The 16828-nt window shown below is 41.1% G+C and overlaps 1 protein-coding gene across 1 annotated transcript; it reads left to right on the plus strand.

Annotated features, from left to right (window-relative positions):
* Positions 1 to 10030: 10030 nt before the first annotated feature.
* dio1 (iodothyronine deiodinase 1) lies at positions 10031 to 14404 on the plus strand. The gene is made up of 4 exons (XM_015000471.2): positions 10031 to 10468; positions 10556 to 10699; positions 11553 to 11752; positions 12394 to 14404. Exons 1-4 carry the CDS (start codon positions 10132 to 10134, stop codon positions 12457 to 12459), a joined length of 747 nt encoding a protein of 248 aa, XP_014855957.2. The 5' UTR covers positions 10031 to 10131; the 3' UTR covers positions 12460 to 14404.
* Positions 14405 to 16828: the final 2424 nt, after the last annotated feature.

The following is a 16828-nucleotide window of genomic DNA, read 5'->3' on the forward strand; positions in this document are numbered from 1 at the left end:
AGTCTTAATGCACAGATGATTATTTTAGTCAAACTCAACACAGTAAAGAGGTGAAAGACGCCAAACTGGAGATTCGCGATTCACAGGTAAGCTGAGAGCAAAGGGCGTTTTTCATCACAGCAGGAAGTTACAACGGTGCATGTGACGACAAAATAACTCGTTCTACCAGAACTCTGTAGTAACGAGCTCTAATAAAGTATATAAACTGCACTGTTAGACTTTATAATGTCTTTCATAGTCCTCCTGGGCTGCACCAGCCAATGAAGCGGTGAGCTGGCTGGGCACTGCCCCGTGGCAGCTTCCTGGCAGAGACTGAGACAGAGTAAGAGAGGATAAAACTCCAGCTTTTTCTGGCTGCTCTCTCCTCTGCACTAATGAAGGCATTAAAAGAGCCTCAGCTTCATCATGTTTGCCTGTTTGTTTTCGGCCACTCAGTTGAAGCCAATATTTGATTGGCTGGCTGATTGCTTTCCAACATGACTGGCTTCGTAAAGAAAAGAGGAATTTAAACAAGTCCAGCCTCGGCATTTGGAGGTTTTCAAAATGAAGCAGACTTGAATGATGGCGTGTTTACAGCGTTTTTATCTGTTGTGATTGTCGATCGTACGAGCTCGTAAATGTGATGCCGATAGGGGGAGCTTTCTCGGCAGCGCTCAGACGTCTGCATCAAATAACATCTGTATTTTCCACCTTTCTTGGAGGAGGTGAGTAAAGTCTCTCACCATGTCTCAGTTCCAGTTTCCATAAGGCCTTTTGTAAAAACTCTTTGTACATCTTGAACCTTTTAACATTTGATGACATAACAGCCAGAAACTTCAACATGACTTACTGTGATTTTATGTAATGAACTGACATGAAGGAGAGCATATTGTGAAGTGGAAGAAGGATTATGGTTTCCAAAAATGTTTTACAAATTCAAATCTGAAAATTGAGATGTAGATTTGGGTTCATCCCCACTTACTGTGACATTCCAATATCCCATCTAAACAGCCAAAAAAAGAATCAGAGAAGCAGCCATGGCAACTTTAGAGGATTTTCTGAGATCCACAACTCAGGTGGGAGAATCTGTCAACAGGACAGCTATTGGTTGTGTACTCCAAATGTGGTCTTTATGGATAAGTGACAAGAAGAGCCAAATCCATTGTGATCCATGGTGATGGCGGCATCATGATCTCCAGTAGGAAAAACCGAAGCTGCATAAAACTTTAGACTAGCCCAGAGGTTCACCTAATCGGCAGCACAAGGACCAAAGCTCCAACAGAATGGTGCGGATTAAAGTGCATTGATGTTTTAGAACGGCCTAATCAAAGTCCGAACCTCGAACCACTCGAGAATCAGTGGCAAAACTTGAAAACTGATGTTCACAGAAGCTCGTCCATGAGCTCAAGTCAAGTTGCAAGGAAGAATTTGTGAAAAGTTAAATCTCAAAGTCTGCAAAGCTGGTAGAAATGTTACAGTTCCAGGTGAAGTAAATGGTTGTTTTATAATTTTGTGACACAAGGGGCCGATTTCTCACAGTTGTTAGATTTCATTTACCGTAATCTTCTACTTCCACATCTTCCTTCACATCAAACCCCCCTCAAAAAAATACACTGAAGCTCGTACCTCTAGCGTGACCAAATGGGAAAGAGCTTAGAGAGTGCGAATACTTGTGAAGGGCCTGCGTAGCTCCCAGCTCTCACGGCCTCCAGCTTTCAGCCCCCACCCTGCAACTCCTCCGGCAGAGTCAGCACCTCGACGGACGGCCGTCCTAACTGCTGCAGTCAGAGCGGAGCGGATTTTTCTTTGATGAAACACAGCAGCGTCAGGCCAAGAACAGCAAGTGCCACCGCCGAGATGTAAATCAAAAACCCACCCATGTGCTAAGTCACACAGAGAGAGGTCTGAGAGAAGAATCCCTGCTGTCTGAAAATGCATGAGTAATACACAGTCTATAGACATGTGGTCAGCTTTGAGGCATGTTTGTCAGAATCAGAGAAGTCTCTTTCCATTTCTGAACAAAGAGTTAACATTCCCGTGATTAATGCGGAATGATTCAAAAAAAAAACTTGGCAACTAATTCCTCTTTTCAGCAAAACGTTTGTGAAACTTCTGCGAGCGCTTCTGAAGGCAAGCTAAAAATACTTTTTTATGAAGACATGTCTGAGCCAACGCTGCAGTTACTTTTTTTTTTTTTTTTTTTTTAGATTAAGCTGAGGCCCAGAGCACATTTCTGTTGGTATTCAAGAGGTATTTCGACACTAACTCAAACCAAATCATATTTCTGCTGTGTGACTCTTTGGATTTATTGGCAGGATCAGAGCCAGAATGCCTTTGGTTAGCGTAAGATGCCATACTCATACCACGCTGGTCACAAAAGAATGGGGAGAAGTGACCTTCCTCACACTGGAGGCAGAAAACAACAGAAAGCTAAAAATGCACGGATTTGAGTCTATTTCAGGGTTTGAGCAAGCAAACAAACTGCTATGACCGCCCATAAATCTCTCTCTCTTTGTCCAAGTCCAACTACTGTGAGTTGAGGCAACACTCTTCCCTTCCCTTCTGACACACATTTCATGTTTCCATTCGCAATGCGTCCGTCTCCGGCCGAGCCTGATTGGGATGATTCAGCCAAAACAGATGCCAGACCATCAGTGTTCTCCATCTCTCCCTCTTTGGTGAATGTGACTCAGGAATCACTTCAATTCCATTACCAAGCATTCCCCCCATAGTAACTCAAGCTGACACGAGTTTACAGGAATACCGCTGCAGAATCATCACCAGGCAACGTGCTTTGTGAATCAGTGGAACATGCTGCAAACATTACACCCTGCAAGAGCCCTTCCCAGGCAGCGGGGCTCACATTTGCCCATAATTCACTGCTGAGCTCATGCGGCACGCAAAGCCGTGGGCCGAGGCTCTTCAGCTCTTGGGAATGTAGTGACGGGTGAGAAAACTCGGGGAAAGAATGCTACCATCATGGTTCTAATTTGAGAAAAACACACACGCGTCCACGTTCGAAGTTTTCACACGACTTCGGAGGATGAACCATAAAGTACTGATTTGTAGCTGTCAGTTTTAGTTTGAATGTTCTTTTTCATGTAGGTGCTAAATGTCTTGTAATAGCAGTAGATGGTTTACTTTAAAAAAAAAAAAAGAAAAGCAACTCAGCAAAAGTGTTTTCTGTTTAGGTTTTTTTTTTTTTTCTTTTTGCGGAAACCAGATTGATTTTCTTCACCTGCTCTTTAGCCTCCACTGCATCTACCAGGGTGAGAACAGATTACAACACTTAGAAATGTATCCTAGAAAAAGGCGCTGCTACCACCCTGGTAACTTCAGGTTGGAGATTTCTGGAGGGACGGATCCTGAGTGTGTAAGCTTGAACCTATACGCTATATTTCAGTCAATACAGTCTAAATGACTCCACAGTTTATATTTTCTATTAACTTTAAATGCAATACCTATTAAATCACTGATTTCTGTGTGAGGAGGATAGAATGATGCCTTCCTCCCATCCCCCACCTGATGATGCACACTCTCAGTCAGCTGCCTGACAAAGGGCTACTTTTGCTCAAAGAAAAGACAAAGAAGGACGTTTTTGGTCAGTATAAATTCACAGTCATATTGTGAAAAAAAAAAGAAGGAATACCATCCATCAATCTTATCAAAATAACACTATTCTAAAAACTACAGTAGGCGAGCTTTGATTGCCATACAATATTGTAGCAGCTAGTAATAGCACCTGTGTTTGAGCTTACAACACAGGAAAAACTGAGGGTTCAAGACACTCAGGGTCCATGGGATAAAAGACAAAGGTCCAAGGTAACATAACAGACACACACCTAAAATGATCCAGAGCTACAATGAAAGCGCAAATCTTTGTCACCGATCTTCCTTAACAGTAACAAGACACAACCATAATGATGCATTTTTTGGCACCAAATAACCAGCTGTGATTATCGACAGATACATTCACTTTGTCAACCACATAAAGGTATTTATAGGATAGACAGGACAACATGTAGCAATGCTCTGAAAACACAAAATGCAAATTTGAGTAAAGGTTCCACAATGAGTTGCACAAAAGCACAATGCGTGGTATTTATGGCATAAATTACATTAAAGTAACTTAAATGTGAGCTTTCTCAACAGAGCAAACCTAAGTAGTCATTTTTATGCTGTAGCTGCTCCACTACTATTAGGAAACGTCTGATGGTTTATTTTGGCACAGTTAACTTTCCGTACATTTTCTTCTTCTTTTTTTTTTATCCGAGACTTGTACATTTCTGAGAAAGACTTTACTCCAGTTTTTGCTGCCATAGTTAAATTGCTGAACAGACATATCGGATTCAGTAGTTAGTATTAATGCTGACATTTTTACTCCACACAAGCTTGTGCTCAAACAAAAGCTGGAGAGAAATACAATGATGGACCCACCAATTTTAGATGCAACAACAGCTCTTTGTGCTGCAGCCTGATCTATTCTTGCTACACAGAACTATAAATATGTTCAGCTCCCTCAAAATGTATGCATTCAGCAAAATTTTGTATAACTAAACCTTCTCTGAGAATAGCTGAAAACAACTTTATGTCTCAAATCCAGTGCAAGATATGGAAAATAAGACCCAGTTAACAAACTAAGGTAAACATTTCCTACAATTAATCGGTATATAAACTTTTTATGTGACACAAAACTAAATATTTACACAGACAAATGTTTTAAAGCAGAAGAAGGCATTAGGATAAATGTTCAGTTAGACAAAGATGTTATATATTGCTGATTTTGTTTGCTAATTTTAAACACAATGAAGTCTGACTAATAAAACTACAACAATTACTGTATGCAGTGGGTTTTTTTAATTTCCACTACACAAAAAACTGTTTATATCTGCTTAGAGGGAAAAAAAAAACCTGCACGGTTTGATTAGAATAACTGACACAATTACAGGCGTTTAATGGCATTCTGCTTTCCAAAATGTTGCACACTCGCAGCCAAAAGCTATTCACAAGCTACTGGAAAGCTGTCATTAGGAACTTGACAGTGCAAAGGCTCAAAGCGGAGCGGTAATGGCCGGTTGTTTCTCATAACAGTCAGATTAACGCCCTGCAGCCTGACATCGACAAATCCTGCTGGAAGCTATGTCAGTACTGAGGATTTTTTTTTTTTTTTTTTTTACATTTTTGCCAATGCCACTTCACCACAATAACACGTGCAAGTGTAGTATGAAGGTATAAGTCCTTTTTCATAGCTGGGACAACTCCAATTAGAAGTTGGATTCTCGCACTAAGCGGTGCAGCATGTAGACTCCAGAAATATGTTGCACAATGATGCATGTAAATAAGCAACAAAAGAGCCAATAACGATTAGGTCTTAAACACTCTAATGAGAGGGAGGGAGTGTGTAACTCTGCACCGTCGCTTGGTGCCAGGAGAAAATTTATTAGGCTGTCAAATGCTAGAATCCATGTTTCATTCAAGCCTAATATTCAGGTTTCAGGTGGAATATCAGATACTCACTAACTCGACCTATAGAACGGTTGAAGGTACAGTAGGAACCAGATATTTACATACACAGTATACATATACTCATAACTACTTTATGCCACTGTCTAACACGTTTCCTGTTTTACACCAGGATTACCAAAATTATTTCTATTTCCTAGATCCCAGAATTAATTGAAATTATTTTTTAATTTTCTTTAATGTGCTGAAGTTCATGACTCGGATCAAATGTTTTGGACTTCCTTCCTCAAGCTTCTCGTGTCCCCGTAGTTTGCTGGACTTTTTGACCCATTCCTCCTGACAGAACTGGTTTAACTGGGTCAGATCGTAGGGAACTTTGCTCGCTCGTACGCACGCACACACACACACGCACACGCACACACACACACACACACACACACACAGCTTTTCGGAATATTCTAAGGAGCCGACATCACGACTTTGTGATGTCCAGTCCAAAACATGGACTTTGTGTTCCCCTCAATATTTGCAAATGTTGCTTCCACATGTTGCCATCTGCTTGATGAAGTGCACCGGTCGCTGCCGCGGCAAAACCTCCACTCAATATGAGGTTGTCAATGACATACTTTACAGCTGAGCTGGTTTACAAGCCTCACCTTTTTCTTCCAAATGTAACAATCATCATTATGGGCAAATACTTCCCATTTTTGCCCTCTTAAACCACAGGAGTAAAAAAAAAAAATGAAGATTGTTTCCAGCTTTGCATTTGTATACTGTAGTCTGGCCTTTTTTTTTTTTTTGCGGCTTTTGGAGTAAAACATGATTATCTCTTTGGAAAGCAAAATCTCCCTGAACAACATGACAACTGCACACTCCCATGGTGTTTATATACACCTAGAATCGCTTGAACGGATGAACGCCACATCACAAGACACCTGAAAATTAAAGCCAACCGTGAAGCAGTTCTTTTGAGAGTCATTCACACGCCATTGTAAACGTGGAGACAAAAGTTTGGCATCATTAAAAAAATATATGTTTAAACTTCTGACCATCTTGTAGCCTTTATCTCTGAGGATTACACGAAACGCCATCACTCACATCTGAATCACTTTCATCAGTCAGTTGTAGTTTACTTTTCACAATCACAGGACGCATATCAAGAGGTCAGAAATGTCCAGTCTGAGGTAAGTTCTCCCTCCACTGTCTTATCTTCATAAAAGTAAACATGAGTCTGGATTTGCTCAGAGATTCTTTTGCTTTTCCCCTTATAAATCTAAAAGTAATGATGGAGAATGATGCTTAAAATCTGTGCGGTCCCCAAATGGGAGTATGTAATACGATCAGTCTGAAATGGGGCGTGATACAAAAGACTGATGAGTACTGAGATCATTTTCATAGTCGGTGCTCAACGAAAGAAACTATAAAATCAGACGGGGGGGGGGAAAAATTACTTGATGCTACAGAGAACAAAGTTAAAAAGGTCACGTTTAAATTTATGTAACAATAAAATAATGAGAGATTTTATGATTCTCAAACAAAAAAAAAAGAAGAGGAGAAAGGTGATATTTCTTTTTTTTTTTTTTTAAATATCACACTAAAACTTCCCAGACTCAGCACAAATACACTCATCTGCTTCAGTTTTAATCCACACAGCATCATCCATAAACACATCCCCACAATTTACGGGAAGCTGGTTCAAAGGCCTTTTTCAGAAGACAATGAGGCAATTCATTCTGCTTTTCAGGACGCTGAGGGCACAACTGCGCTTCGAGAGAACTCATAAATGCCGAGGCGCATTCAGAAGACATATGGTTTGTGTTTGGAGGAGAACAAACAATAATCAAATCTGTTGATCCTCTTCTTGCTGAGGAGGAGGGTTGCTAATATAAAACTCCGTTCAGGGTAATCATAATTTAGGGAGTGTAATTACCACCACCACCCCCAATCCCTCTCACATCAACCCGGTCTTTGTCAGGATCCATGAAGAAGGCTTCCACAGAGACTTAAAGGTTTTTCAGTCCTGGAAAGAGCTTGCTTCATCTGCGTAATCTTTGTTTAAAAGATTTTAATCTCCATGTTAGGAGAATTGTTAAATATTTTCATGAGTGAGTTTATTTTAGCAGTAATACCTATCACAACTCCAAGACGCAAAGCTTTCTTATATAACGGAGGTAAAAAAAAAAAAAATCTACTACTTCCGAGAACGCTGTTATGCCTTGTTAACACACTCAGGGCTATAGCTCCACATGGCTTTAGATGTGACAGGAAGGAGACTTTGATTCTGGTGATATTTACGAACAGGCAAATGAATCCCAGGGAGCTCTGCGTTTAATTATCATGCATAATCTAAAACTGCAAAACACACACACACACACACACACACACACACACACACACACACACACACACACACACACACACACATCTGCATCACAGGATGCTTTATGGGTGCAATTTAGCAGCAACAATAAGAACGTCTCAGTAAGTTCAAATCCAATAATCAAAGTTGGTTCATTCCAAAAGATACAATTGCAACCTAAACGCGTCTGAGTTGATTTCAGTCGCCACGGCCACGAATAATCAACCTCAGCATCCCTGTAACATTTTGCTCGCGCTGAATGAGCCTTACCTTGGAGCGGCGGCAGAGAGAGGCACAAGCGCGCACTTTTGGCCGTCAGATGCGCTCTTTCCTCGGACTGAGCGATGAGTCGCTTCGGGCAAGCGGAGCTCATGCTGTGGGGGTCGCTGGAGTTCCGGTAGACCTGCGATCCAAAGCCTTTCCGCGCGCACATCTCCTCCGCCTTGCCGCCGAACACGGAGAGCGTCAAGCCGGTGATGTCCGGGAAGGCTTGGGTCTGACAGCGGCTCACCATCCCTACCTGCGCTGAGGAGCGGTGCATCGATCAGTCGGCTTTCCCCGTGCAACCCTTGGCCGCTTCTTCACATTCCCTATACGGACGTAGCAAGAAAAATAAATCACAGCAATCGTTCCAAAACTCAAACACAGCCAGTCAAAATGGTTTAGTTGAGTCAAATAATAATAAAATAATAATAAATAAAAAAAACAATAAAATGAAAATGTGGTAATATACCTTATTCAGTCGTTTGATAAGGGTCAGGTTAAGTTTAAATATCATGTTAAACTGAACAGGAGAGCGTCTGAAAGCCTGATCCATAGCATCGTCTTCAGTCACTCAGCATCCCATTCTGCCGCTCTCCTTCTGTGAGATTGACAGATCGCTGCGCTGGTCTGCACGATTCAGGAGCGCCAATAAGGACTGGGTGCGCGTTTCTGTGGGAGGATAAGATCTGGGTCGGAAGCTGTAGCAGCTGTACTAATTATGATAAGATGCATATCTTCATATAACTTCATGGTACATTGTTGGTGGGCAGTCAAACTCTTGATATTGTCTCTTTTTATCCTTCCACTTCAAGTTGATTTGCTTTTACCTTTTTTTTTTTTTTTTTGCCAGCGAAAAGTTCAGCCATGTTTTTACCGTCCAAATCTTCTGCTTGGAGAATAAAAAGCAGAATAACTTCGGGCTTTCTTTGAAAACCTACATTTCCCAAGAAATGCTTTACAATTAATATATCTATTTTTTTTTTTATCCATATGCTCAATTCAAAAAGATCCCAAGGAAGGAAGATTATATTAACTTATAAAAAACTATGTAGGTTACTTTCCTGTGAAACATATTCTTTAAACATACTCACAGCAGAAAAATGACAATCGAAATCCTTTTATGTCTCCTCTTCCGATCGATGAAAATCTTGAGTCTGCATTTTTCAACGAGGAGATATGGCTCTGCACCGCCATCTAGTGGCCTTTATGAGGAAAAATAAACACTAAAAAGCTGAGGTTAATAAGCTGCCGCAGAGTAACGCAGATAACCTGTGTTGTATGAGAGGAGTTTAACCTGCGTGATCAGTTGTAAAATAAAGCACATGCACTACATGGGGGTGCATTTGTGCTGCCTTCAGGTACCGTTTGAATTAGTGTTATTAATTTAGATTATTTAATATGTTATTTTAAACATGCTAAATATATTTAAGACTTATTTAACATGTTTTTTTTTTAATTAAGATTAGTGATGGGGCACTAAATGTGAATCTATTTTGTGTTAACACACCTAACCAGAGCTTCATGTTAGACCTAGATATTAAAAGAATAATGCCTGCATTATAGCCTTAGAAAGCAGCCATAAGATTCAAAGCTGGAGTTCTGAGTCTGAATGGTTCTGATGATTTTATCTACTTTCTTTAAGTAATCAGGCAAAGATAAATCTGACCATGTAGCTAAAAGTTGGTACAAGACTGTGTGTGGTACAGCAAAACTTTGGCTATGAGAGCCAAAAAAGTGCAGACTTTTTCTCAAAATGCGAAAGAGGAAGCAGCGGTCTACTTCAGCAAGCATTTTTTTTTCCTAACGCGATAAATTATAATTCAGACATTTTATATGAATTTTTATTACAACGAAGAAAGCTGCTCTCCTTATGGCTTAGATTTGGCGCGACAGTTCGGTGTTTTCTTTGTGCTACTAGAAAATACGAGCATGCAGAGAGTCCGTGAAGGCATCGGTTATATAAAAAAAAAAAAGCGTGAGGTAACAGGCAGGTTTTATTAGTGCAGGACTGGAGCCGTGTGTCGCAGCGACAGCGGGGTTTTATCTCCCTCCCTAAGGAAGGGACGATGTTTCTGCAAAAGTTGTTCGTTTATCTAACAGCACCATGCATGTTCTGCTATATTATCGTTCTGAGCGTCTTCCTCAACATTTTAAAAGTTCTCTCGCCGAACCTCGCCAGGAAGCTCATCCTGAAAATGGGAGAAAAGGTCACCATGACCCAGAATCCCAAGTTTACCTACGAGGATTGGGGCCTGACGTATGGATCGCTTGCATTTATTAAGGTTGCCTCCAAGACCATGTGGCTTTCACTGGGACAAGAGGCTTTTGTTGGAGGAAAAGCTCCAGACTCACCTGCGATCAGCATGGATGGGGAGAGAACTAGCATCTTCAAGTACCTCAAAGGTGCGTATTTGTTGGCCCTGACATGCATGCGTCCCGTGTCCGCCTTTATTCTCGGTCGCTAACATTTGTGCCGCCTCCTGTCTGCAGGCAACAGACCGCTGGTGTTGAGTTTTGGAAGCTGCACCTGACCCCCGTTTATGTTCAAGCTTGACGAGTTCAAGCAGCTCGTCAGGGACTTCGGGGACGTGGCGGACTTTCTTGTGGTCTACGTCGCTGAGGCCCATTCAACAGGTGCGTGAAATCTAAAAAAAAAGAAGCACGGACTCACGTGACAATCAATCCACGTGGAAGTTATCGGGGTGCAGTGATTAATTTGGCTTTACCTTATGCACATGCGCAGCTCATTCATTCCTTCATTCTCGCGCCCCAGCCACACGCTTCAGTGTACTATTACGTAATCGACCAACACAAAGTAGTGCACAAGTTGCCAGAATATGATGGTTTACAATTAAACTATTACAAATGGGTTTTGTATGCAGTCCACGTAATTCTGATACACCAAGTTAAAAAAAACTGTTTTCTAAGATCTGGATTTTGGGCAAGGAGGGATTCAATCGAAGAAGGTCCATGGTGACTCTGGAGTCAGAGATTTAGCGTATATCACAAGTGTTTGTTCTTATGTGAAAATGTAATTGCTAATCTGGATGAAAATAAACTATTTTACTTGGAAAAATTTGCAAATATTTCAAGTACTGTGTGCGCAAAGCTGATGGAGACATTCTCCTAAAGAAAGTTTTGACTGGGTAGGACTGAATCCAAAGGCACAACGTGATTTTTAGATTTTAATTTGTAGAAAGAACAAAAAAAAAAGGGGTATTATTTGCCTTTGAGCTCACTTTTATAAAAGTGCTAATTTTGCACTTTAAATACTTAGGAAAACACTGGAGCATGCGGTTGCAATTGCAACTTTGATTAACAGACCTCTGCTTGTTTCATGTCTTTCGCCATTTTATATCCTAGCTAACATCAGAACATTAAAGTACCAAAAATTAGGTTGTAACTCATGGAACATATTGTAAAAGCATTTATGATCGTCATTTATGTCCTGCTGCACTCTTTATGATTTAAATGAAATGTGTCTCAGATGGGTGGTCCTTTGGCAACAACTTTGACATCAGTGAGCACCGGAGCCTGGAGGACAGGCTGTCTGCAGCACAGATCCTGCTTCAGAATGACCCTCTGTGTCCTGTGGTGGTGGATGAGATGAGTAATGTCTCAGCCATCAAGTACGCCGCCCAACCTGAGAGGCTGTACGTGCTGCAGGCTGGAAAAGTCCTTTATAAGGTGGGAGCTCTGCACCTCTTGCACCAGAAATAGCTGACATGCATGACATTTAAACAGCTGGGACGCTAAGTAAAAAGTAAAATGCAACAATCACACACACAATGTATGATTGAAAGTTGTACAAAGTAGACATGAATAAAGTAGGTGGTCATTTTTTTTAATGTGAATTATCACCAAGACGCAGTAAAATACCAAGAAAAACATTTTAAAAAAAGTTATTTCTAATGTTTAAAGTAGCTGTTATTGCAGAAGTAAGCGCAGGCGCTAGAAGCTCTTCCAGGAATCTAAAATTGAATATCAACCTCCTTGTGTTGAAAAGACACGAGGGAAATTTCCTGTAAGACGAGAACATTCTGTGCGGCTCCTCCTTTTGTCGTGTCACTGCCGAAGCTGAAGTTAAGCAGATGTGTGGCTTCCCTGGCCCTGATCACACGGCATTGCGTCATCAGGACCGGTGAAAACAAAACAGACGCTTAAGAAGAATTTTTGGTATGCGGTAATATTGTCGATAACATCAAAACGGAAAGCTCCCTTGCCCAAGACGTGTTTCGTGACGACTTGTTGATCCGCTTCTGCCTTCGGTGAAAGTTAAAGGTTTTAGCTATGACGCAGCTGTAACGCTTCCTCTCTTTTTTCTGCAGGGCAAAATGGGGCCTTGGGGCTACGATCCTATGGAGGTGCGGTCAGTCCTGCAGAAGATGAAATAAGTCAAACCTTTTCTCGGGAAAGCTGCAGTTGCCGAAAATGCTTTGTTTGATTGGACTCTGCCAATCTGACTGTGTTATTAACTCTTTATTGGCCCTGAATCAAAACACTGTTATCTCTATGTGAACTTGTGCCTCTATGGCATTTTCCACTGAATAACGACAGCTGTTAGAATTCCTTTGCTCCGTTGTCACCCCCAGGCTCTCCTGCTACTTTCATATACACGGTCTTGGCTCAACCTCAGCTCTGTGTTTCTTAGTGACGGCCGCAGATGAAACCATTGGGATCTGTGACCAGATGAGGTGAAACACGGAAACGGTCAGCTTGGAGTTTGTTTATAAAGCTTGGTGGGAGGGAGCTGGTGTCTTAAATTTAAGATATAAATTACTAGAACTGCTCATTTGTTTTCCATTTCTTCAGTCGGTGTCAGTAACACCAGTATATTCTGTAAAAATCAAAGATGCAAGTAAAGATTTATCCACTCATCACACTTCTTTCGCTCAGCTCTAATTGGGTTTCGGAGCTCTGTGGGGGGAATCCAAACATGCCTCGCTAGTGACACTGAAGATATCACAATGCATTTGTAAGGACTTTTGTTATAAACCAACAAAAAAAGTAGTGGATAACTGAACTGGAAGGAAAGGTACACATGGTTTTCAAAACCTTTAACAACTAAAGCCTTAAAACTGTGGCGTGCTTCAATTTGACTGGTTTCCGTTTCTCCTGAACAAAGCTTCTGCACAACACAATACCGCCACCGTCACGTTTCAGCATGGGGAGGATGCTTTCAGGTTAGGATTGTGTGCCTAATAAGCTGCTGCATGTCAACCCAAAATCTCCAGTATGTTTTCCTATCACTTTCTTATTTTTTTTTTACCGTTGTTGTAACAGGAAGTTCCTTAAGATAAAACTTCTTTTTGGAGGAAAACCCTTCCCAAGAGGTAAACCGGTGAAAAAATAAATAAAATTGAAATAATTAAAAAGGTGCTGGAAAAAAGTTTGTTAGATTGCAGTAGCTTTATGACCATCATGTCAAAAGATCCTCCCACCTGAACTACAGATCTCCTCAGCTCCTCCGAAGTTACCGAGGCTTAAGCTCCCCAGGCCGGAACGGTCAGCTTAGGTGGACGGCCATGTCTTGGGAGATTTGTTTTTGTGTCGTACTCCTTCTGTTCTCAGATGATATAGCGAACAAAGCCAGGGATATTCTTTTATAGCCTCATAGCAACAACTTCATCACTGACCTGCCCGCTGTGATCTTCAAGTTGTTTCTTTACTAATGCTCTACTGCATTAATTCCTGACATTATGGAAAAGTTCAGTGACTATACACACTTTTGCAAATTGCCTGCAGATCAACCGGGAAATAAACCCCGATAGAAACTAACTAAAGGTATATACTTTAATCTTGCCTCGATTATCGTGGTAGTTTCCCACAATATTGCTCATTCGACGAAACTAGCTGTATGGTCCTAGTCCGAGTCGCTGTGACTCGTCTGATCCCACCAGCCTACTGAAACAGAAAAAGACTGCTGCAAATTCACAGAGGTCTTATTATTGCTTCAGGGAAAGGCTCTCCAGGTGCTGACTGTCTGGAGGCTATAGCAATACAGCAGAGTGCTTGTTATCAGCAGTCTGACTCTATGCAGATGTGCAAGTTTGAGTTGTGAAGCTCCACATTCAGGTTGCTATGCTGGTTATTGCTCAGCAGACATCTCAGCTGACTCCTGCAGTCAGCACTGTTGTCGTTATGCAACAAGTGTTTGCTTTTTATAGCATATCAAAGTGCATATCTGTTTCGCCTGGAATCGGGGGAGGAAGCACAGAAAAACACCCTTTGTTACCGATATCAAAATATTAGAATGCTCATGTATTTTTTGCTTCATTTCCATATATATTGCTATAAAATACAGTGGTTTGAGCAAAATAAAAGGTCACGTTGTTGCTTTATGCGTCTCAGCTCATTTTGCGAGGCCAAGGACACTACATTAAAACAACATTTTGTTTATAAGTCTCCCACATGGATATAATTTTTTTTAAAAACCCATACACACACATTTTTATGTAGCTTTGACAACACAAAACTATGTAGCTCTAAGTTTGGCCTGAGTGTGTTTGGCTCTGGCCCAGCCAGCTCACATCCTGTGGAGCCAGGCTCACAGCAGCTCAACCCGGCTGACTTCCTTTTGTCGGGACAGGAACCAGAATACTGTCAGAACCTCCCAACAGTTGTCCTGTTTGGATACAAACTTGGACCTTAAAATGTGCAGACCAGCAGTCTCTCTTCCCTGCTCCGAGTTCCTGCATGACATGCAGGTTCTACTTTAGTCCACCAGGGGGCAGTTTGTGCTTTTTGTAATCTTAGACCGAAAACCAAGAGTAAATTTGTGCCAATTGACTTTTAAATATCTATCCATTTCCTATCGTTCGTCACAGTTTTAAAAACTGCATTTCTTATACAGTGGATGAACGTCTGAATCATATACGTGAACTGTGATGATCTCATGCAGGATTCTTTACTTAATTTCTACAAAATAAAGTTTATCCCACTATTTCCCACTCCCTAAAAATTCCTATTTCTTAGGTACCTTGTAGTTTCACATGTCCAGTCAGGTGAACAACATGCCTTTTAAACGTTTAATGTCTAATGATAAGCGATACCCCCGTTTGATACTAATATTGTTTGACGTTTTGGAAAAAAAGGGAAATAAATCAACTGGTTCCTAACATCTTGGCTTTATTCTTTCCTCATTCAGCTCCTGGTTTAATCTTCAGACCATCCACTATCCTCCCCTATTAAACCAAGTGAACATTTCTACCCAAACAGCGAAAATATGGTATTTAGTCACAGTATAAAATACAGCTAGTGACGCATTATGCTCGCTTAACTGGACAGTTTATTCATTGCGATTTTCCACACAATTTGTTTTATTTGTAATTAGTCCTGTGCAGTACAGGACTGGCAAAATGTTCCTGCGTGTTCAGCAGCTCTGAGTGGCTGCCAGGTATGCAGGTTTTAAGGAACGTCTGTATGATTTTACACAAGTTGCCCAGAAGGTGGCAGTGTAGGGACTGTTAAACGGGTCACTTAAAAGTATGACATCAGCACCCACGCTCAGAGAGAGCGGCTTTTGAGTCGCTGCCCACTGTGGAGACCACTAAAAGGTTTGAATGTTATACACCAGAGATTCCTCTTACTGTTGGCATACAGTGGAATTTATGAAAAACACTGAAAAGAATGTAAATTCGTTTTTACCAAGCTTTCCTTGCAGCATACAGAAATAATCTATATGGTTATCTTTTTCCATTCCAGGATTTTATAAACCCTGTTTAATAAATATGTAGGTATAAACGTAATGTTGTGCGGCCAACCTTTTTTGACCGACTGTGACGGATACAAAAACAAAGCCCACCTCTCTGCCTTTCTCACACCGAACTCTGATGAGCCCAGACCTGATGAGGAAGAACTTCCTCCGTCACGAAGGACTTCCACAGTCCAGGATTTCCTCCGGTTGACAGCGTGGTTTCGCCTGCAGCATCAGGCTTTAAAGCAGACACTGGGGGAGTTCATTAAAGGTTCAGAAAAGAGCTACAACAACTCAATAGTTGATTTGTATCCACTGTTATAGCCGTCATTACACACCAGCAGACGCATCTCAAATTAGAACATCATCAAAGTTAGTTTATGTAAATCAATTTAAAGAGAAATTCAACTATTCCTTTAAACGATAATAATCAGTTAGTTTTGACACAGCTAATAAGCAACCCCAAATTCAGTTTCTCAGAAACCTAAAATTACCACATAAGACCAATAGTTATTTAAATAATGATCTAAAATAGAAAAGCGTGGTCCTACTTGAAAAGAAGCTGTGCATGAAGTTTTTCCATCAGTTGTTCGTGGCTTCATGGATGAGATCAGCCGCTGGCTCTGCTGAGGTGTTCAGGAAGTCCAGGTTGCTTTATCTCAGCCTTCAGTTCATCCGATTGGTTGGTTCTGGTGTCTCTCAGCTTCCTCTTGACAATAATACAGGTGAGTTTGCTGGTCAGTCCATCACAGTAACACCACAGTCGTCAAAGCAGACGTTGAAACCTTTTGCTTTGACGGCAATAAAAAGAAAGCATCCACCTCTATAATGCTTGAGAGCAGAAGGAAACGTGAAGTGGTTGGGAATCCTGGTAGACAACTATGTTGACTTTGGAATTAAAAATAAATAAAACAACAGAGGACCAACGCCAGAGAACGTCACAGCTCTACAAATCACTGGAAAGTGGAAACTTGCTTAAATCTTTGCCTCCCCACTCTTTCTTCAGATTCTGGGATCTTGATTTTTTTCCAATAAATATAAAATGTCCATTCATCTGGAAGAAAAAA

The sequence above is a fragment of the Poecilia mexicana genome, unplaced genomic scaffold (assembly GCF_051168715.1).
Source record: "Poecilia mexicana isolate PSO_F unplaced genomic scaffold, ASM5116871v1 scaffold_4, whole genome shotgun sequence".
NCBI classification, from domain to species: Eukaryota; Metazoa; Chordata; class Actinopteri; order Cyprinodontiformes; family Poeciliidae; genus Poecilia; species Poecilia mexicana.